A 22,550-nucleotide genomic window follows, 5' to 3' on the forward strand; every position below is an offset into this window, starting at 1 on the left:
ATTTTTTTTTTTCGAAAAATATGATATTTTAAACATTGAATATCTATAACTAGCTAATAAAGAATATATTACGAAAAGTGAGTGGAGCAGGAACTTATGTTCGTAACAACAAGAGATGAAGTGAGTAGAAAAGTGCCAGAAGACAATTTTTTCTGAATTTAAAATTCACCCCATATACCGGAGCATACTCAATGTCTCAATCGTTTCTATGTTATAATATGTTTGTGTTGAGAATATTGGCTATTAAGCTTAACTGCTGGCCAGGTAACTTCGCGATGGTTGTGTGACGAACCGCGGTCTCCAGAAGTCGGTGATAGAGAGCTCTAGAAATGACCTGAGTTTGATACAAATATTTTTGTGTTCGTGGATAGCTCATACGGTAGAGTCACGCTCTCACCGGCCAGGCGGAGTTGTCGTACCAATAAGGTCGCAGGTTCAAACCCCGCCGTGAAAATTTTTATTCTCTATTGTCTTCTGGCACTTTTCTACTCACTTCATCTCTTGTATATTACGAAAAATAACTTCCACGTGACAGCTGTTTCTCTTAAGAAATTATGTAACTGAAGAATGTCCGCTGTTCATATGTAAATATGATTTATCTGTAAGTTTAATAATAGCTCGAATAAAATAGTTTTGCATTTCAAAAATAGTGGAATGGAGATATTCTGTTTGGTCAAGTTCTGCAAACTCAGGTGGCTGGGTAACATAAAGAACTGATCAAAAAATCACAATTTACTTGACAGAGTTCACGCAGGGTTCATGGCTAGATGTCATGGAATTTTTTCTGCTTCATAAACATCGACTATATTGTTCATATCCCTTGATAAATAAAATTAAAGAGGAATAAAGTTAAGGGTTAAAGAAGAACGGACATTAATTTTGTTCAGTAGTATCAAAAATGTCCTGTTGATATCATGTCTATTACCCATTGATTTCAATATATTCAATTTTAATTATTTGATCCTATAACTCAAGTCATCATCGTGTAGCTGCACGGAGATTCATTTATATCGAGCTGATTGATATCTATCATAACGCAAAATATGATTGAAATTTGACGGATGTGTCCGTATCGATTGACATGCCGAGTCGACAACCCAAGCTTTCACACCGACAAAAAATCAATACCGTGATTGTAGCCGTTGCTAATGATTGTATATGTCAGTATCGTATAGAAGAAAGAAATTGACGTCACTCAGCTCTTTGTTATTGTCTTAAGTCAGTCATTTATAAGATTAGTTCTCACTAAATTCTATCAATCAGACTATAAGCGTTCAAGGCTACAAATAGTTTTCTGTGTTGGTACGTTATTTTCGACTGGTGGATGTTTTGAGTATTTAGCTAAAAGCACATCATCAATAGAGGTAGTTCTTGAACTCATCACATGGTCAATGTTGGGTCAAAGGGTTCGAATCGGCCATTAAATACCTCAAAAGTATGGGTATGCCCCTTTTGCACACTTGTTCTATCATACTCGTAAATGGACATTACATTTACAAGTCCTCTAGGTCTAAAAAGTGTAAGATTTTGTCTACCAGGCAAACCATATCGATGGTCGGTGGATCAAACCGCTGAAGTCCCGATTTTCATGATCGGGTGATCAAAACTCAGAGGTCTGATCCGCCCAAAAATAAATAAATCATGGTGCCCAAAAATAAATAAATCATGGTGCGCAAAGCTCGTGTCTAGACTTGAGATCCGCCGATCGTGAAAATGGAGACTTCAGAGGCTTGCTCCGCCGACCATCGATATGTATAAAAATAAAATCTAAGCTTATCTAACATTATAAAAATTAGAGAAATGCGTTTAACGTGAATAAAATCTAAATTTGATTTTCTAGTAGTATAATTTATGTTTGCTTACAAATTCATTCGAAAATAAATGGTACTTTATTTCTTTTGACACATTTTTAAAATTCCAAAACAAAACAAATACTTATTGGATTCAATAGTCTGATGTCACGTCGCACAGCAACGGCGGTCATCGTGATTCTAAACAAAGAAAATCGGTACTTTTTATTCTTCATGCTGGCTATAACTTTCATGTCTTGTGATCAAAACATGATCAGATTTATAATGTTTTTTTTTTCCTCTGGTTACGCTTTTACGCTCGTCGGAGAAATATTTCATAAGGGCGTCCGCCATTGTTCCGATAGTTTAGAGCCAGTTACTAAGTGACCATGCGTCATTAAGAGGGAAGTGACGTTACGACTGTTGAAGAGTATTACAGAGAAAAATAGAGCAATGCCCTCAAACACTCAACAGATATTATAAGTAGCGGATTTAACGATTTTAATATGAAATGAAATCAGGGGGAAAAAACTGGATTCTGTGGCAGCTTTCCATGAGGTTTAGATGTCAAATTAAGGTTATTGTATTGTTTGTTTGTTTACCACAAGTCAGCCATATTTATTAACTATTTAATGTCCATTTTATCGTGATATTATAGGTTATTCAAAACGTGATGCCTCTGTGTTAATTATATGTGCCATGGAATTGTAAGAGGTAGAGGAGAGCCTTCAAATATCTGAGTTTATGCGTCTTCGTCCGGGTTGAACCCCTGACCTCATATCCAAGGGTAATCGTATGACCACTACGCGAGATCAGGGATGGAGACCATGACAAAGATACAATCGCCAGTGATTTGCCATTACATTCCCAAAATTCCATGCATCAGTGTCTGGCCCAAAGCTTAATATTGGAGCACCGGAACGTGCAATTTCACCGTTTATAAAGGCGTCCAAATAATTAAATATGTTTTTTTTAAAAATTAAATTGTCTACTCCATTATTTCTTTTGGGTTTGTTTTGTTTTCATTTTCATCTCTCTTCTTTTTGCTTTTCTTTTGGTTTTTTGTTGTTTTTTTTGTGTTTTTTTTTTTTTTGGGGGGGGGGGGGGGGGGGGGGTTAGGGTTTTTTTAAGGGGGGGGGGGGGGGGGGTTATAATAGATGTTTGGGTTTTTTTCTGATTTTTAATTTTGATGTTTTATTTTTTTTTTTTTTTATTTTAGTTGTTTTTGGGGGGGTTTGGGTTTTTTTTTTTTGTTTTTTGTTTTTATTTGGAGGGGATTTTCTGGCAGTTTTTAAAAAAAATATTTTCTGTTATTTGTATTCAGTTTGATTCATTGTTTTGTCGAACAACAATTGCATATATATTTAAGGTGGACTCCATGACCCTCACAATATACATACTTTGGCAAAAGTATTAGGTACGAGAGGGCCGACTGATCCAATGTTTTCGTCAATATCAAAGTTTATTCCAGGTGATGCCTCTGTCAATCCATATCCTGAGAATAGATATAAATTATGGCTATGACTAAATCAACAATATTATTCACAGATTCTGCTTTAAAATAAATTCATTTTTATCACTTTAATTGCTAGTTATCTTATCATTTTTTATTTTCTAACATTTATAATGTCGTTGACTTTTTATTCTTCATATTTTTTCATATTTGTTTCGGATATTCTAATGAATTTTTGTTGATAAAAAATTGCGTTGGTTTTTAGAGTTGCTTTATCGTCATTGCTATTGTTAGTTCTTTTCTTCCTTTTTTCTCTCTTTTTTTTCTTAAATGGCCAATAAAAAATTTTATTTTTATTTTCAATTTTTAAAGCGTCATATTCAGATCCACCACCATCATCATCATCATCATCATCATCATCATCATCATCATCATCATCATCATCATCATCATCATCATCACCACCACCACCACCACTATCATCATAGCCATCGTCACCACCATCAGAATCACCATCATCACCACCATCATCATCATCATCATCATCATCATCATCATCATCATCATCATCATCATTATCATCATCATCATTATCATCATCATATTCAACAAGCACCACCAGCGTTATCTTTATAATGGCCATCAAAATAATTGTCTTCGTCATCATTGCCCTCGTTAATGTCGCCTACATTAAGAGCAGGTTGTATATTGATTATATATTATATCAATATAACATTGCAGATTCCCGTCTGCCTAAAAAGCCACATTATCCTTATTATCTTATTGTATTTCACCTTGGAGCAGATTAATATGAGGAAATCTCTTCTTAAAGCCGTCGGTCAGCTCTTTTCCCAGTGGGGCAGCGGAACTGGTAATTCTGGTCAAATTCGACAAGTCAAAGTCGTCAACCATTGGGTGTTTGGTCAGAAACAGAATCAGTGGCGGCACTAGACTGGCATTGTTGATCTGGTATTTGGGATTTAAAAAAAAAAACTTGTTAAGTACTACTTACCACAATTCGGCTTGGATTGGAAAAATAATTAAAGAAATTTGAAATGGCTTTAATAGAGAAACAAACACTTTTAAATAACGCATTTCTACGGTTTAAAATGTTTTATTTATAACCCCAGCATAATGGAATAAAATTGTTATTCCATACAGTTCAAGTCAACTTTAAGTGGACGTTTTGTACTAACAGTTAGAGCAGCCACAGCCGAGTCGTGAAGGCTATTTGTGTAGAGTGCCTTACTCAAGGACACAGAGTCAGGTTTTACACCACATCCCCAATCACTCTCGTCAACCAACGTTTATAAGTAAAGACTTCTTTTATATTTGAAATAGTACCAAAGTCAATAAACAAAGTTTACCGTGTATAACACTTGAGTTTGGAGCTTTTATATTACGCAATGTCCAATAATATGTGCACAGTGTGCTTTCCAAGGGGTCGCAAGTCATGGCATCATTGTGGGAAAAGACATAACGCCTGAAAGGCACTAATACATTTTTTCGACAGAGACAACGCTGTTGGACCGAGGTACTCATAGTACACCTGACCACGGTGAGAGAATTTGAGTAAAGAGTCTCTGCGTTGCCCATAGCGGGACTCGAATTATAGAACTACAGGTCCCAAAGCAAGCGTCATACCTCAAGGCTACAAAGCCATAATCCTACACGCCCACCAATCTTAAATCCATCCACATTAACATTTTTAACAACCAATATTAATGGGATCCTGCAAACATTGAAACTTAAAACTTCTGTTTCAACCTCGATCTTGGGGGCTTCGTCGTGTCCCGTTTGCATTGTATTATATACAAGAGAAGAATGAAAGAGTCGGTCAGTTTCTCAAACTACCGGAATGAACAATCCAGAGTGAATCATAGTATGACGTCAGTTATAGTTACACTCCCTTCTATGGCCCAGGTAGTGTCTTTCAGATGCCAGAGTCGTCAGTGTTAGTTAAATCCTATAATTGGAGGGTGAGAGGAAGAGAGAGAGAGAGAGAGAGAGAGAGAGAGAGAGAGAGAGAGAGAGAGAGATGGAGAGAGAGAGATGGAGAGAGAGAGATAGAGAGATAGAGAGAGAGAGAGAGAGAGAGAGAGAGAGAGAGAGAGAGAGAGAGACGTGATATTTTTTTATATACCTTTCTGTCTTGAAGACACTGCAAAAATGTTTTTGGATCAAATTGTGGCAAGTTGTGGAATTGCCCTCCATTAAGCAGAGTACCAAACTGGATGAAGAGCTGTGCATAGGCGTGGAAGAGTGGAAGCAAACACAGGATGTTGTCCCCTTCTTTCTGTACATTATGTTTGCTACAAAGAAGAGACAAAAAAATGTAATAGAATAAATATGGTTGTGGTTAGCAGGTCTCTTTATTTTAAAAAAGTCGAATTATTTTAGTAGTTACTCAAGCGGTTTTGCTTTGATTTTCTTATTCCAATGTCGCATCGTTCATCAGAGATATGTTAAATAAGTCATGCGATATTGGGCATGATCAGAAATCAGACGAGTGCCGGTGATCTCAAAATTGTGTCCCTACATTGTGACAATAGTAAGGCTTTAAGAATTGTGAAAGCACTGAGCATGGTGAATACGTGAAAACGTGTTATAATAATATGGGCACTCATTTTGAAGTGATATTTGGGCAACATCCTAGATTTCAAAGTTTGCCCCAAGCACTCGTACACTATTTATCACTGTTTTGATTAAAGTCAGTTCAGTAACCCATTCGCACTCAAGTTGAATGGAGGAAACTAGGCCACGACCATAGTTTGCTACCAACGCCACCTATCCTATCACTGGCCACGTTTAATGGTGCATGAACTTTTGTAATATTTTGGACCTTTGTCAACAAGGTTGGATATTTGTTTATTTGAACAGATGTCTTAATAATTGAACTTCTTGTTGCGTCAACGTCTTTTTAATAGAACTACGAGCAGACGCTCGAACTCACACTGGCTTCTTTTACTCGTACGAGTGGGGACAATAATAATAATAATAATAATAATAATAATAATAATAATAATAATAATAATAATACTTTATTGCATCCCAAAAAGGAAATTTTTTGTACAGACGTGTTATAATTTACACATAAGATAAAAATACAATGGAAATAGGATGTATATATATAAAAAAGGAGCAGCTCTATAACCAGAGCTGCGCTTTATAATATGAATAATTTCAAACACTGTAAAATAGTTAAAACTGTCACTATAAATTGAAAATTGAAAAGATTGCAAAACAAATAAATTAATAAATTAATATTTATATTTTTTTAAAGTAAAATGAGAAATAATTATATAAAATGATTATTGCTTGTTGTTATAAAGCCTAATACTGGACGGAAGAAAAGATTTTCGGTGTCTCTCTGTTTTCGTTGAAATAGAGAAAGGGCGACCACTTCTTTCTGACATAATAATTGATGGTCTTAGTGGATGATACTGGTCATTTAATATTTTAGTTATTTTATTTATACAAAATTTCTCGTATAAAAGATCTACATCGTCAACATCATTTATATAGCGTTTAATGGATTTTTTAATATTTGAATTTATTTTGTTCCTTTCCACTGCTAAGCAATTGCCTCCCCAAGCTGTTATACAAAATGACAAAACACTTTCGATGACTGCTCTATAAAATAATGTGCAGAGGGTTTTATCTATTCTAAACTGAGAGAGTTTTGATAAAAAATATGTACGTCTGCACATCTTATGCCTAATTATTTTCAAGTGTTCATCCCACTTGAGCCTGTCATCAATCGTTACACCAAGGTATTTGTAGTGAGGAACTCGCTGGACGAATTGGTCCTTTAATTTTAACGGTTCTATCGGTTCCTTCACTCTCCTAAAGTCAATCACTAGCTCCTTTGTCTTGCTTATGTTAAGCTCTAGGTGGTGGGCATCACACCAAGACACAAATCTATCAATTTTTGCCTATAAGCCACTTCGTTGCCATTTGTTATGAGTATTCTCAAGGTTCTGTTGTCGTAAAATCATAAATACTCGAAAAACATAAGGGGATTGGTGTAAGAGAGACGGGAGAGAGAGGAAGGGGAATCGGTAAGCATAGGGGGAAATAGTGTAATTTGTTTGCTCTAGTGGGAGATTTGCAGAAAACCACGATATATGTATATATATATATATATATATATATATATATATATATATATATATATATATAGAGAGAGAGAGAGAGAGAGAGAGAGAGAGAGAGAGAGAGAGAGAGAGAGAGATTTCGAATGCCTCTGTTTCACTTACTCAACTTGAATAATGTTTGCTACGAGGTTATGATGAGTCAGCATGACCCCTTTAGGAAATCCCGTGGTCCCACTAGAGTAAGGCAGGACACAAACGTCATCCTTGGGGTTAAAATCAACCTTAGGGAAAGCATCACCTTTGTCCTCCAACAGCGTCTTGAATGGATGCATCCCTGTCGATTCACCAAACACAAACAGTTCCTGAAATGATTGTATTATGAATACTCCAATAACAGTTCCTGTATGGTTAGTTGTATGAATACTAGAATAACAGTTCCTGAAAGGTTAGGAGTGTGAACATTCGAATATGAATACTCGAATAACAGTTCCAAGTAAAGTGGCTGAAGAATAGCCATAGTACATGAAGGAAATCCCTCATCGGAAGAGGAGATTAATGAATGCTCTTTGTTGTACCAATTCCCATAACACAAGCTTATATCAAATTTGCACAGACAATGAGTGAATTCAAACTGTCAGGCCTCAAATTTAACTACAACATGTCAACAGACAAGTCGGATATTATTCTCTAATTCAATTTAATAAGGGATGCTTGTCGCGCAGTGATTGGGAAGGCATTCGAATGTTCAAGACGCAAGGGTGCAAGAATAATAAATATTGTATTTATTGTTGTAAAAGTTTGTTTTCAGAATAATTCCCTTTTCAACACATTTTAAGGTGTTTAAGTCCGCCATATAGGACGGCATGCCAAAAATCCATTCTACTTTATTATCTTTTCGATCTCAGGATAGAATACATTTCTTCCCACCATTTCCATCCATCAACATGTTCTTTGCTTCTTTATAAAAAACATTTTTATTTCGTATATTTAATTTTTTTTTTTACCTAAGTCCGTTTCCCTGAAGGTCTTTTATACTATAGTAGAATATCAAATGCATGAGGGATCAAACGAGATGTAATAAATAGAGCTGCATTTCACTATTTATCTCTTCCGTTTTGATTTTCATGAAAAGCTTCCCAAAGTTTGTGCGGCTTTTTTGTGGCATGACACTCGAATCCTGATATGTAGATAGGCCTACCTTGTTCGAATATAAATATGCTATAAATAGCACAAAGTTAAGTCCTGGGAAACGCTTCTTTATTTACATTATTCTCTTACCGTTCTCATGAGTAAAAATTAGTACCTTGTCGGCAACAGTTGTCTCTGTCGAGAAAAAAAAAAGATTATAAAAACGCCTTAAAAGCGTCAAGTCTCGTCCTACATGCTAAGTTGTAAAGCAGTTTGAGCATATTTGGTGGATGTTGCAGACTGCACTATATAAAAAGTCAAACTCTCTGAACATTAAACAATACGGGCCCATCTACAGGGATTCGAATACAGGCCTCCCGATCCAAATACTTACCACTTCGCCATCGGCTTGGCTAGAATGCTGCTAATTAAATATATAGATTTCTGAGTTTTACTCGGTCCCTTGCCTTTAACGGAGAGTTAAAATTGCTTTCTGTCCTTTGCGTAGGACGCTAGTCTATATTCACAATTCAACTTCCCCTGATTAACAAATCCAGCTATCCAATGACTGCAATAATCTCGACTATACGACCTCTCTGCTTGTGAATCGAGTGTCTAATAAATAAACTTTCGGGGCCAAGTTTTATCAAATTGAAGAAACGTACAAATAACAGCTGTTCAACGCGAATGATCATTATTTCATTTTAATTCTATAATCATACATTGCCTACCTGAACGTTGTGAGGGAACTCCTTTTTCTTAAGCGCTTCTTGGACTACGTTGGCCAATACGTCAATAGTGAATATGGCTTTACATTCCGAGTGGTGGATTTGGCGGGCCAGTTCATCTGGGGAAATTTTTAGAAAACAAAGAATGGGTTTTAAAAGGATTATCAAGAGACTTCAATATAATATACGCATGGGCAGGCTGTGCTCAAAATAAATATTGCAGCACCTTATTTTAAACCAGTAAACTGTCGTAATCGGAAAAAAACGTATTTAAACATTTGGCAGAAAACTCGCCCTCCAAATATCGATCGGTTAAAATTATCCTCATCTTCTCAAAAATTCTCAAACCTGGATGGGACCTTGGGAAGTCAATTAAATCGATCGATTTTTGAAGGATAAGTTTTCTGGCCAATTTTTTAAATACTTGTCTTTCTAGAGCACGCAGTTAACTGGTTAAATGAGACTAACAAGCATAACCGCTGAGTGGCTAGTTCATCTACGAAAAAGTTTCATTTTATTTTTTTTTTATAAGCAGAGGAATTTACTTCAATTCTGACTATCTTGATTTGTTTAAGAAAAAATCCCCTTTTTCAAAACGCCACGTGAGAATAATCTGAAACTAACGTTGGCTGAGAGAGCCAATTCTTTCTTCTTCTTTTTTCAGAGACCCGTGTGGTAATCTGACAATCAAAACACATCGGCTGTCGGAAAAATTCGAATCCCATATTTCAATATCGACACTATTTTTCTGGAGAAAATGCAATTTGAATTATTTCATTTAGGGCCGATTATTCACATTTGAATTGAGGGGGTCAAACATTTTTTTTAACGGAGGAATTCGCTTTTAAAGACAAAACATGTCAGTATTTATTACGCTTCGATAGAGATCAGAAAAAAATTAAGTCAAGTTATCGATAAGCTTCAAATTGTAAAATCATTTCGTGAGAATGTAATGTAATGGAAAATAAAAACGAGTAAGTGAAAAATCATAAATCATGCTTATAAAGATTTTTCACCTTTATTCGCTTGTATCTCAAAACAAGCTAGGGCGACATCCGACGTGTTTTGCCATATCAGCACACAATGTGTATTATTTTTTACTAAAATAGGTGTTGGTTTGTTAAACAATTTTGAATGGTCGTTTTTGTGTGACTGTTATAATATAGGTTATCCCAATCAAATCTGTTTATAGCTGATTCATTGGTGACATTTCCTACACAAACGTGACTGAGCTATTTCAAATTTGAACATAGATGACGCAACTTTGAAAAAAGCCGGTTCAATTGTGAATATTGTGGACATAGTTTTAAAAATACATTTTTATTCTTTTCCATTGACTACTTATTGTATAAAATTGATTTCAAAAATTGAAACCATACTTTTTAACTTGAAAACACACACAATAATTGGCAATGTCGTAGGTTAGATTTGAGGTTGAGACAAAGACAGGTATGAATTAAAAAACGGGTTTAAAGGGACAGATTATACGTATATTTATCTCAACAGGTCTGGGTCAGACTGGGCCTTACATACTGTAGCTACTCGTAGGTTAACATTAGAGCTACCATCATTCCGATGTAATCGAACCCTCCCAGATTAGGCCCGTTACTCCATGTTACCCCATCAAACGGCCTCCTCTACCATCCGACCCACCCTCTTTTGTCGTATTGTTTAGACTTACCAAATCATTCATTGTCCACTGACATGTCCCATGACATTGTAGTATCAAGTATAAACTTGCATAGATATTTCGGTGGAAATTGCTTTGCAGAAGGATCGCTATAATTTTTTTAATATTTTAATACATACTGAGGGCTCAAGTAGCCCATTGGTAGAGCATTTGCCTGAGAGCTAAAGAGACCGCTTTGGATCTATGCTATAATCTACGGGGGGTTTTTTTCTGACACTTCAGTCCATAAACAGTGTTTTGTGTGGTTGATTAGTTAAGTTTGAGGGAAAATACTTTGCGACTTTGCTGAAATTAGGTGTAAGAGAGTTAGCTTACAGCAAGTGGGTTTAATGAGTTCACGATTTTTGTATATCTGGTCATTATATTGAGTACTATAAAATTACTTTCTTTGATCGGTGTTACTTGGTATTTGGGAATAAAAGCATTAAGTTATAGTTGGTATTTATCATTTAGGCGTACGATATTATTTGGGCGTACCGTATTTGTTATTTGGGCGTACAGATTATTTAGGCGTACGACCTTTGATTATTTAGGCGTAAATACTGACCTTTGGTGAAAGGAATTGTTGGACAGTTTACAATAGGATATAAAAGTGTTTCTGATCAAACGGGGATCATTCTACCTTTTGATTCTATTCTAGATTATTCTGCACTCTACTTGACTATGAGCTGCACTTTTCTAAGTATGCTGCCAGTGCTAACATCCTACTAAGAATCTTTATTTTACGGACTTAGAAATATTCCACGTATATTGAAAATGGTCACTTAGGCAAAATGACTTTACATTTGGACTGATTTTACGGATTTGGAATTTATGAAACTGATTGAATTATGACCATGCTATTTGATTTGGATTTGGAATTAATCATGATTTGGATTTTGAATTTATCACAACAAATAAAACTGTAAGAAATGAAACTTGGAATCTGGACTTTTATTTGAATGTCTTGATGTTGTACATTCAGTTATCATCATCGGCCCTTGAACTCTTTCGTCATTATTAACATCTACAAAACAACGCAAAGGATAATACTACCATCTATAAAAAAAAAACACTATACGATCATTAGCCATTACATATGTGTGCAACTACGCCACATAGGGACTTATCTTAAGGAGTACAAGAAACTGTTACTTTCCACTTAACATTACAGAAACGAGATATATTACGGCTTCAAGTATCTTATAGCTCTGAACTCTGTAAGACTACGGACCAACTCGACTATTTTATCATATCAAAGATGTATAATATGTTATCATAATTACCTGCAGTATAAGACGGATTGGCACCACTAAGCCAACAGCCAAGACAGGAAGCAGCCAGTTGTAACACGGTGAAGTCGATTTGATTGGGTGAAATGACAAGAATGACATCTCCTTTCTTGTAGCCCCTTCGACTAAGGGCACTCGCTACGCGGATGATATTGTCTTTCAGTTCTGCATAGGTGTATGATCTGCCAGTTAAGAAATCTGACTATTAAAAAAAAAAAGAACAGAAAAATTGTAGATGACAGTTGATGATTGGATGAAATGACAGTTTAGTAGTATTAATATCAAGAAGCCTTCTAATAGCACCAATAGGTCTAAGATAAAGATTGCAGGACCTAGTTACATTACTGTCATGGGGGAATGTTTAATTTGGTATCAAATATAAATCCTAAGTTTCTCACAGGTTCTTTAGTGATGGGAATTGCACAATCATATAAACTCAGGTTAAGCGTGGAAAGGTGCACGTGGCCACGTCTAGTGATTTGCAACACCTCTGTTTTGTTTTCAATTAACCTGAGTTTATTGCAACACATTCAGGCACTAATGCAAGATATACGATTTTCTATATCCGTTATATCATTGAGGTAATTGTCAGTATTAATGGGAAACAGTAGTTGGGTGTCGTCAGCGTAAAAATGGAACTCAATAAAATATTTGGATATGATGTCACCTAATGCGTCTGATATAGAGGAATAATAAAGAGCGTCACAGAACTGATCCCTGTGGTCAACCAAAAGAGAGAGGACAAGGAGAAGAGAAGTCATGCCGATTTACAGATACTGATTGACTCCTGTCAGGGAGGTTAGAAGAAAACCAGTCAAGAACAGTACCCCCAAAATCCATATAATGTCTTAAGTCTGTCAATTAAAAGAGTATGGTTTGTTGTGTCAAAAGCAGCTCTAATGTCGAGTTGTAAGATAACAATATCATCATTTTTCTGACATAAATGATTTATGATATCATAGTGAATTTTAATAAGAGCAGTTTCACGAACAGTTCACGTGAGTTTCGTTTGGCGCTTGTTATTTTATTGTGAGGATATGTTTTTACAAGATAGAGTTAACTTGTTCCGTTGGTTTTTTAATCCTAAATAGATTTGATAAGGAATTTCCAATTTGGATCGGCTCGGCTAGCTCCAAGTCCGTTCGACAGATCTGACTTGATGTTTCGTAATGAGATAAACAGCGGCGTGGCATGCTTACAGTATAAAGTGGTGCCAGACGAAAATGACTTACACATGCTACATTTGTAAATATAAAAGAAAGAAGAAAAAAAGCTTACATTCTTGTAAAGTAAATTTGCATGGTAATGTTTCTATCCCTGCAAATCTTTTCAATAGTTTGTTTATAGAAATCACAAACGAATATATTGATTGGAGTTTGGACACTGAGGGAAATGGCTAAAGGGACACATGCAGACATTGAATGTCAATCGAACAAAGGGTAATTTCAAAACTTACAAAGCGTAAGAATGAAAACAGCCCATGGCCTATTAAAAGAGTACTGTAGTTACGTCATGAAACAGCCCCATTCCACTTCGGAAATCAAACATGACACCATACAAGATCTCTCTCTCTCTCTCTCTCTCTCCCCTCTCTCTCTCTCTCTCTCTCTCTCTCTCTCTCTCTCTCTCTTTCTATCTATCTATCTATCTCTTGTGTGTGTGTGTGTGTGTTGTATGTGAGATGAACGCGCACACACACACACACACACACACACACACAAAGTCAAACACGCATATTCACGCGAAGATCATGCATTTAGCGTATAGCATCACTATCAAGAAATGTTTGACTTAACTCGTTCACATTCCTTCATATCAATTTTTGCAGCAATAATAATAATAATAATAATATGATGATGATGATGATGATGATGATGATGATGATGATGATGATGATGATGATGATGATGATGATAATAATGATAATAATGATAATAATAATAATAATAATAATAATAATAATAATAATAATAATAATAATAATAATAATAATAATAATAATAATAATAATAATATAATAATAATAATAAATTAATATATACAATAATCACGACAGAGAGAGAGAAACAAATGAACTTGTTAATAATCGTGATTTCGATAATAATAAAGATGGTCTAAGTTCCCATACTATGACGTAAATGACCAACATTAGCTATTTTTCCCCAGTCCAACAGAGTTGGAGCAAAAATTTCTCGGCACCTGAGGCGGGTTTTTTCTCGTATGTGTAGATGGTAAAAATTCGAGCCATTTTCTCAGGTATTCAATGTGGCAACATTATATTATAGTAATAGCCTTAAATGGTGCCAGCAAAAATCCGCTCCTTGCAATCGTTTGAGTGGGGAAATCCAGTCACTCGCTCAGCCATGGTACACAGTCGCTGACAGTCCATCAACGGACTGTGTGAATCGGGAGAAAAGCGTGGATAGAAGGCGTTGTGACAGAAAGGGAGTCTGTTTCGCACTGTTGATAAAAGGCGATATATACCATTTCTCAGTTTTATATATTTTTAAAAATGCTGTTATCCATTTTTAAAACATGGATGTGGTGCCAGGCACCATTTGAACCAATAGAGCCACGCCCCTGGAGATAAACCATTACCTGCGGTCCTAACAATGTCGCCTCGCTTTTATCGGATGCGATGGGAAACAACTGAAAAAGTTTAGAAGCCAGCAGTAGAGCGACTATAAATTATGCAGGTTAGAAATTTACCACAATCAAACCCATTTATTGAAATTCATGTACAAAAATGTTCAAGAATCGTTTAATAAAATTACGTAAAAATGCCATATCGAAGATTTTGGTCGTCATTCTAAAATTTGGATGTGATTTGTCGATCCCTCGTTTTGATTTATGACTGATCCGTAACATTTTTCCATGGACCCAGTGGATTTTCTAATGTTTTGTTTGTTTGTTTGTTTATTTGTTTGTTTGTTTGTTTTTAAGGGTTTTACGGCGCTTGCAACACATTAAGGTTATATCAGCGCCAGTAAAAAGGAAGAAAATGGGATAGTAAAAAGTTCTAGAATTACAATTAAAACACCCAATAAAAAGTAAGACACAGGGGAACTGGGAACAAATAGGGATCAGATGTAGATTCCAAGAGCATACCACCAATGTACTTAGTTTGAGATCATCTATAAGTCTCATCCGGACACAAGCACAAAATCCAACAAAGAGGAATACACTCAAATGCTTACATTATACATTCAAAATAACAAATACAATAATACATAACAGAGAGATGATTTACAAGGAAAAAAATATCATCTCTCAAAACAATAACAATGCATTTGACTGTTTTCCTCCCAGCCAGGACTCCGGCCAGGGCCAGGACAAAACCAAGTAATCTCATTCCAAGACAAGACGGGAAGCAAGTTGGATAACAGATATAGGGGGATAGCAGACAGTATGCACCTCCCTGCCCACTATGGGAGGCCAGGAACCCCATCCAGTTTCTAGTGTTTTGAATACTGATTCGATCATATGCCTTTTGAATTGGCTCTTTACTCTGATTCCATTTAAAACGTTGTACCATCCTTATAAACCATCAATCATCATTCAAATATTTCTAATTTCTTCGTATATTCTTACACCTTAGCAAATTGTTCGTGGAACTCGTATCGGGTGAATTAGTGCAACTATATTCAAAGCAATGTCATGTGACGAGCTCCATTTCATGAAAATCTGCCTTGAAATGAGGGTGGTGATAACTCTGCTGTAGGTCTTCTCATCTTTTCATCTATTCTTACCATCTTGTTAACCCCCCCCCCTCCCCCCGGCCCCATAATAGGCTCTTGACCCAGGAGTCTGACAATTGTTGATTAATCTCCCAAAACATTTTTGAAAAGACCTTCAGACATATAGACTAAGTACTGTCACAAGAGCCACCGTAAAGCTAAAAGTGTTTTTCTATGAAAACAATTAGCACTTCTATATTTGAATGGCGGGGAGCAAAGCGGATGTATGTGGTTAATGTTGTCATAACATACTACAGACAGGAGCGCGCGCTCAATAGTACATCTAGCTTATAAACAAACACCAAGGACAGCTATTTCTAAAGTCCTCCTTGACAAACACATACACACACACACACACACACACACACACACACAGAGAGAGAGAGAGAGAGAGAGAGAGCGAGAGAGAGAGAGAGAGAGAGAGAGAGCGAGAGAGAGAGAGAGAGAGAGAGAGAGAGAGGTTCAAAGGTACTACACATCAACACAGATCACAATAACATACTGGTCAGATTTAGGGCCATTAACCACAATCTCAAGCAAAACAATGATAAAACCCCAGAGTAGATAGCCTGATAACGCATATCATAATCAAGTTTGAAAACACTCGAGCACGTAATCAAACAAAATTAATCATGAATAAACAAAATTCATTGAAAACAAAGTATAGTCATTGAGTTAACGTTTTATACCGGTGTCTGAAGAGTGAAACTATCAAAAGCCATTGCTCTTTTCTTTTAGCTGGGACGCTGGTTCTGTTGTTGAGTATTTTCCACCCTTTTTAACCTACATCAAGCTACCCATTCACTGTCGGATGAATAGTATCGATCCAAGATTCGGTTCAATTTTTTTTTCATGACCTCTATTCCTACCCTGCATGATTGAGTTTCTGAGTCTGTTTGTTTGTTTGTTTTTAAGGGTTTTACGGCGCTTGCAACACATTAAGGTCATATCAGCGCCAGTAAAAAAGAAGAAAATGGAATAGGAAAAAGTTCTAGAATTACGATTAAAGCACCCAAGAAAAGGTAAGACAAAGGGGAATTGGTTCAAATAGAAAACAGATGTAGATTCCAAGAGCACACTATCAAAGTACTTAGTTTGAGATCACCTAAAAGTCCCATCCAGAACAAGCACAGGTCCCTACTAAGAGGAATACACTCAAATGTGTACAAATCATATATAATATGTAAACAAAACATAATATGGTGTATAACAGAGAGATGATTTACAAGGGAAAAAATATCATTTCCCAAAACTAACTATATATTTGACTGTTTCCCTCTCAGCAAGGCCATCCGGTCAGGGCCAGGACAAAACCAAGTAATCTCAAGTTGGAAAACATATATAGGGGGGATAGAATACACAGTAGGTACCCCCCTGCCCACTATGTGAGGTCAGGAACCCCACCCAGGTAGCTGAGTCTGATAGAAGTGGCGGGGACTATGAAATAGACTGGCGTCTTATCCAAGGGGTAGTAGTTAATTCGACCGGGTGTTAGCACTACAGAAACCGGAACATTTTCCGGCTCTATTGGCTTCATGGCTTTTAATGATTTCATTTACATTACGGATTCCCTATTCATTGACATGCCCGTTTTGACACTGGGCCATTGGACTGCCAACCCAAATCACCTGTCAATTACATGTAGCTTCCCTTTTAAACACAAAAACACATTATTTTTATCACAAGTAAATAACATAAACATAAAAATCATGCTGATCAGTTAAATGCCGCACTTTGAAAAAAACGCGTAATTAAAAATTTGGCCAGAAGATTTGTCCTTCAAATATCGATCGCGGAAGTCCTAGATTTGAGAGTTTTTGCCAAGATGAGGGTCATTTAAATCGATCGACATTTGAAAGACGAGTTTTCTGGCCAAATTTGTAAATACTTGTTTTCCAGGGTACGGCAGTTAACTGGTTAAAATACAACTAGTTTTGTCCAGATTTGCTAGTAAAAGATGCCGCCATTGTGAGTGATATGATACATACCAAAGCTGGCAGGTTTTTGAACTTGTCACATTTTTCGAGTATGAGATCATGAAGTGTTGTTGTTTCAGGCAAATCGACCTCAGGCATAGGGGACTGTACAATATTTCCAGGAAGGAGAACTTTTCTACATTTAGAAGATGTCGTGCTGATTTCCCTTCTCGATAAACAGATGTCATGACGATTTAATTGAATTCCCCGGGAAGGTAGGGTAAAGCAGGAGAGATTCCTTAGGCATAATTTGGTTTTTAACCCTTGCGAGTTAAACATCGCTTGGTGGAGATGTTTGATGACTCGAGACCTCATGGTTATCTCTGATTTGAAAAAAAAAGCAATAAATTTTAAAGTTTATTTGAAAGACAATATAAGTTGTGGTAAACAGGATAGATTTAACAATTGTCTCCGATTTTCTTGTAAACATCACATTCACTGCTTCTCTTATTCTATCTTTTTTTAAATCTTTTTTGTTTGTTTTTGTTATTAATGTTGGGGGAGGTGGAGGTGGATACGTTAATACGATATGTTAGTGACGGATATGTAGTGGTTGGTGTTAGTGGCGGTGATTAACATGAGGATGACTGGTGGCAATGGTGGTGGTGGGGGTGATGATGATGATGATGATGATGATGATGATGATGATGATGATGATGATGATGATGATGATGATAACAATAATGAGATGAAAGAGATAGTTGATGATGATGAGGAGGAGGAAGAGGCATAAATGGGAAAGAATTCCATATTCTTCAAAGGAATTGAAATACATTACCTTTTGACCAAAAAAGATAAAGTCGCTTAACCCCCCCCCCCCCCGGCCCCCTTTCTTCTTCTTCTTTTTCTTCTTCTTCTTCTTCTTCTTCTTCTTCTTCTTCTTCTCATCATCATCATCATACAATCTGACAAGCAGACTGCCTGAGCATCAGTGGAATGTTCCAGATTTTAACCAGTTAACTGTCGTACTTTGAAAAAAAAACATGTCTTTAAAAGTTTGGTCAGAAAATTCATTCTTCAAAAATCGATCGATTTAGATGACTTCCCGAAGTCCCAGGTTAGAGAGTTTTTGACAAGATGAGGGTCATTTAAATCAATCGATATGTGAATGACGAGTTTTCTGGCCAAATTTTTAAATACGTGTCTTTCCAGCCTACGGCAGTCAACTGGTTAATTTTCTTCATCTCAATCATTTCGACGTAATACCTGTATGACGTGGTTTGTCACATTTATTACTCGTAAAAATACCAAGCTCTATGGAAAGTAATGTAGTTGTAGCAGACACTCAAGTAAACAAGTCATGTAATATTATTGAGATAGAGGATGAGACTGAAAGTACTTACCTGGATTTCACCAATTTAAATCCAAGTCTTCACGTTAAAAAGGAGGATAATATTATTCTATTTCCAACACATCGAATATTGGCTGTTAGCATAAATTCGTGGAATTGACTTGTCTTCAAAAACTTGGTCGCAAACAACCCTCTCCTTTTTCGCGATAGTATTCCTGTACCTCATGTAAATAAACACACGGGATTCCGACTCAAATGTGTTGCTGACTTCACAAGGCTTGCAATCCAGCTCAACACGTTCGACCTGATTATCACAGAAAGTTAATAATATCCTGCCCTTGAGAATATACCATTGCTTTGTCGAAGAGAACTGTTTACTATACAATTCTCATCGGAAAACGGAGGGTATTTTGTATATAAACATGAAACGAACTTTTATTCTATCGACGTTCTTGGTTGCACACGAAGTCTCTCACTATCTCCACATCATAAAGTGTAATATTGAGTAGTGGTCGAGGTCAAACAAGTCGGCAAATGTGTTGCCACAACATTAGATCATGTTCTTACTACAATCTCTCTCGTGTTGGGTTATTTGATCGCTTTTACTCGATCGACGACCGAGCGCCAAGCCACGAGTCAGTGCTCGATCTCAATGCCGGAAGAGCGAGTTAGTAAAACGATCACTCGATCGTAAAACGATCAAGCGGGTTGTGAGCTTGAGACGATCTTGACACGTGAGACGAGCGTGAGACGATCAGGATTCGAGCGAGCGGAGGGGTAACGAGTGTTTCGAATCATTTCAAATTCAAACGATCACAGTTTGCCATCCGATACCAATCGCCAATATTTGCACACGGTAGTCTGTGGTTCATCCACAGCCCTCACTCCTTGTCAGATGTTAGTGTGTCTGGGTGGCAGTGGCAGGGAAATTCGTATAGGTGTATCACGCGTGTGTGACAAGACTTCATTAAACCTACTAAAGTTTGACTATCACACACACACACACACACATACACACACACACACACACACACACTAAGGCTATTTCTATGACACACACGCATCCCTCTATCAATGAACACTCCTACAGTAGTGCGGCTATGTGGTCTAGTCATGACGTAACTATAGGTAGTACTCTAGTCGACCATGGCTCTCGTGCATTATAATGGTCTAGTGGTATGACACCCGCTTTGGGATCGGAAAGTCCTGGGTTCGAGCCTCGCGCTCGGTGCATAGTTGAGTCTTTGGACAAGGCTCTTTACTCACATTCTCTCACCGTACTCAGGTGTAAAATGAGTACCTGGCCGTTAACAGCGTTGTCTTTGTCTGAAAAATTGTAATATCGCCTAACAGGCGGCATGTCCCGTCCTACATATTAAATGTTGCTGTTGACCGGGGACCCCTTTACAAAGCGCTTTGATCACATTTAGTGGATATTGTAAAGCTCAATTTTTTAAAGTAAAACATTAGCTTTGAATATGGAATGTTTCAATTTTAGATGCCTGTGTATTCTTTGTTAGTTCCCATCATCATCATCATCATCATCATCATCATCATCATCATCATCATCATCATCATCATCAGGGGCAGCGGTACGGTCTTTGGTTGGCACCCGAAAGGTACCGAGTTCGATCACCCGCCGCTGAGTGGTCTTGAGCAAGTCACCTTGCCCTAACTAAATTTGCGGCGCTGCACTGCGGCTATCGCTTGGGTTATTCCAGTCTTCCCTTAGAATAGACCCGAAAGACGAATCTCCCCTATGGGATGAATAAAGGGAATTATGTTTAATTTATTTATCATCACCATCATATCAGCGGGATCATCATCATCACCACCACCACCACCACCCTAATAATAATGGATAAAATAAATATCAACACATTTCAATGTAATAATCAATCTAAAATCAATCAGTGCTCCTAAAAGACCCTTTGATTTCTTTGTCTAATTCGTTCCATACTTTTGGAGTCCCGACAAAGAAAGATTTTCAGCTAACTATAGTTTATATATGGGAATATTAATCAGTCGTTTATATTGGAATCGGAGTTGTCTAGCAGGTGTATTAGTTCAAAGCGCATTTCCAAGGATTTACCATGCTCAATGAACTTCACAATATTTTATTTAATTTATTCCTCCGGCACGCCATATCGACCATACATCCATTTCGTACAGTAGGTACCGATCGCTGTTTGGAGTCTTTTTGTATTAAAGCTCTTTACAATACCCGTCATTGCTTATAAGATAAGAATACATTCACACCTGAGTCAAGTGCCTGACACACGGACTTAACGTCTGGATCACAATTTTCAACAATCACTGTCACTCATCCGGCCATTGACAAGGCTTGATTTTGTGACACGAGACACCGTACCACTGAGCGACCGAACAAATAATCACCATCTGCGCCATCGTCATCATCATCATCATCATCATTATCATCATCCTCATCACAGCCGTAACAGCCAGCAAAACCACAATCATCATCTTCGGGTCCGGTCTATCCGTGTGGGGGGTGGGGGTGGAACCTGCTAAAGTATTTCATTTTTTAAACAGAAACACGATAATCATCATCATCATCATCATCGTCATCCATTGTCGTCGGCATCGTTATCATCGTGTCCGGGCAATCCGTGTGTGTCTGGGTGTGGAACCTGCTAAATATTATTATTATCTACCTACCTAATAAAAACACACCATTCTTGTTCATTTATTTTTCAAATAATGAAATGAAAGGCACGACCTTTCCCGCACACACAAGAGGCGATGACGACCAGTGACAAATTATGGGAGGTGGGGGCGGCCGACAACTTTTGGCGCGACATAAATATGAAATGTTAAGGTGACAGCGGGATGATGGTGGTGGGAGGGGGGTCTCAACCCTTCACCATCAACAACTGTTTGATGGCGTGTGTGTGTGTGTGTGTGTGTGTGTGTGTGTGTGTGTATGTGTGTGTGATGCGACGAACGATCATAATCAAGGCTGCCAGACAGCCAGATTTCTTCTTGCCCAAGTAGTCAAATAGACCCCAAATAGCCCAACACCACAAGCATTCTGACTCCCTTGAAAAACTCACTTGTTTTGATTAACAAAACAATCGACTACAGTTGGATAAACTTATCTTTTCATTTTTTTAAAATAAAAGATTTTTTTTTAAATGAATAATAATAGAAAAGCGTTTCTTAGTAACCAATTTTGAACTTGGCCATCTGGCAGCCCCCATCATAACCAGCTGCAGTCAAGCCAGCCACAGACATAAGAGAGGGAGGGGTATGTGAAGTTTCCTGTGGCAAACGAGTTGCTCGTGTTTTTTTTTTTTTTCAAACGAATCACTGCTCGATGACGTCACTGACTCGAAACCCGCCCGAAACCGACTCGATTTTAGAGGACT

At 37.1% G+C, this 22,550-nt stretch overlaps 1 protein-coding gene across 1 annotated transcript in view; it reads right to left on the reverse strand.

Annotated features, from left to right (window-relative positions):
- LOC144980236 (uncharacterized) overlaps positions 1-19,815 on the reverse strand; it is a 25,240-nt gene extending 5,425 nt beyond the window's left edge. The window contains exons 1-8 of the mRNA XM_078927843.1: positions 19,214-19,815; positions 17,883-18,193; positions 12,152-12,359; positions 9,200-9,315; positions 7,503-7,702; positions 5,387-5,555; positions 4,038-4,209; positions 3,191-3,285 (exon numbers count right to left, since the gene is read on the reverse strand). Of these exons, the coding sequence (XP_078783969.1) occupies positions 3,191-3,285; positions 4,038-4,209; positions 5,387-5,555; positions 7,503-7,702; positions 9,200-9,315; positions 12,152-12,359; positions 17,883-18,185 (1,263 nt within the window). The 5' untranslated portion in view covers positions 18,186-18,193; positions 19,214-19,815. The remainder of the gene's footprint in view (positions 1-3,190; positions 3,286-4,037; positions 4,210-5,386; positions 5,556-7,502; positions 7,703-9,199; positions 9,316-12,151; positions 12,360-17,882; positions 18,194-19,213) is intronic.
- Positions 19,816-22,550: the final 2,735 nt, after the last annotated feature.

The sequence above is a fragment of the Berghia stephanieae genome, chromosome 1 (genome assembly GCF_034508935.2).
Source record: "Berghia stephanieae isolate SIO BIC M18660-M18661 chromosome 1, UCSD_Bste_1.3, whole genome shotgun sequence".
Lineage (NCBI taxonomy): Eukaryota > Metazoa > Mollusca > Gastropoda > Nudibranchia > Aeolidiidae > Berghia > Berghia stephanieae.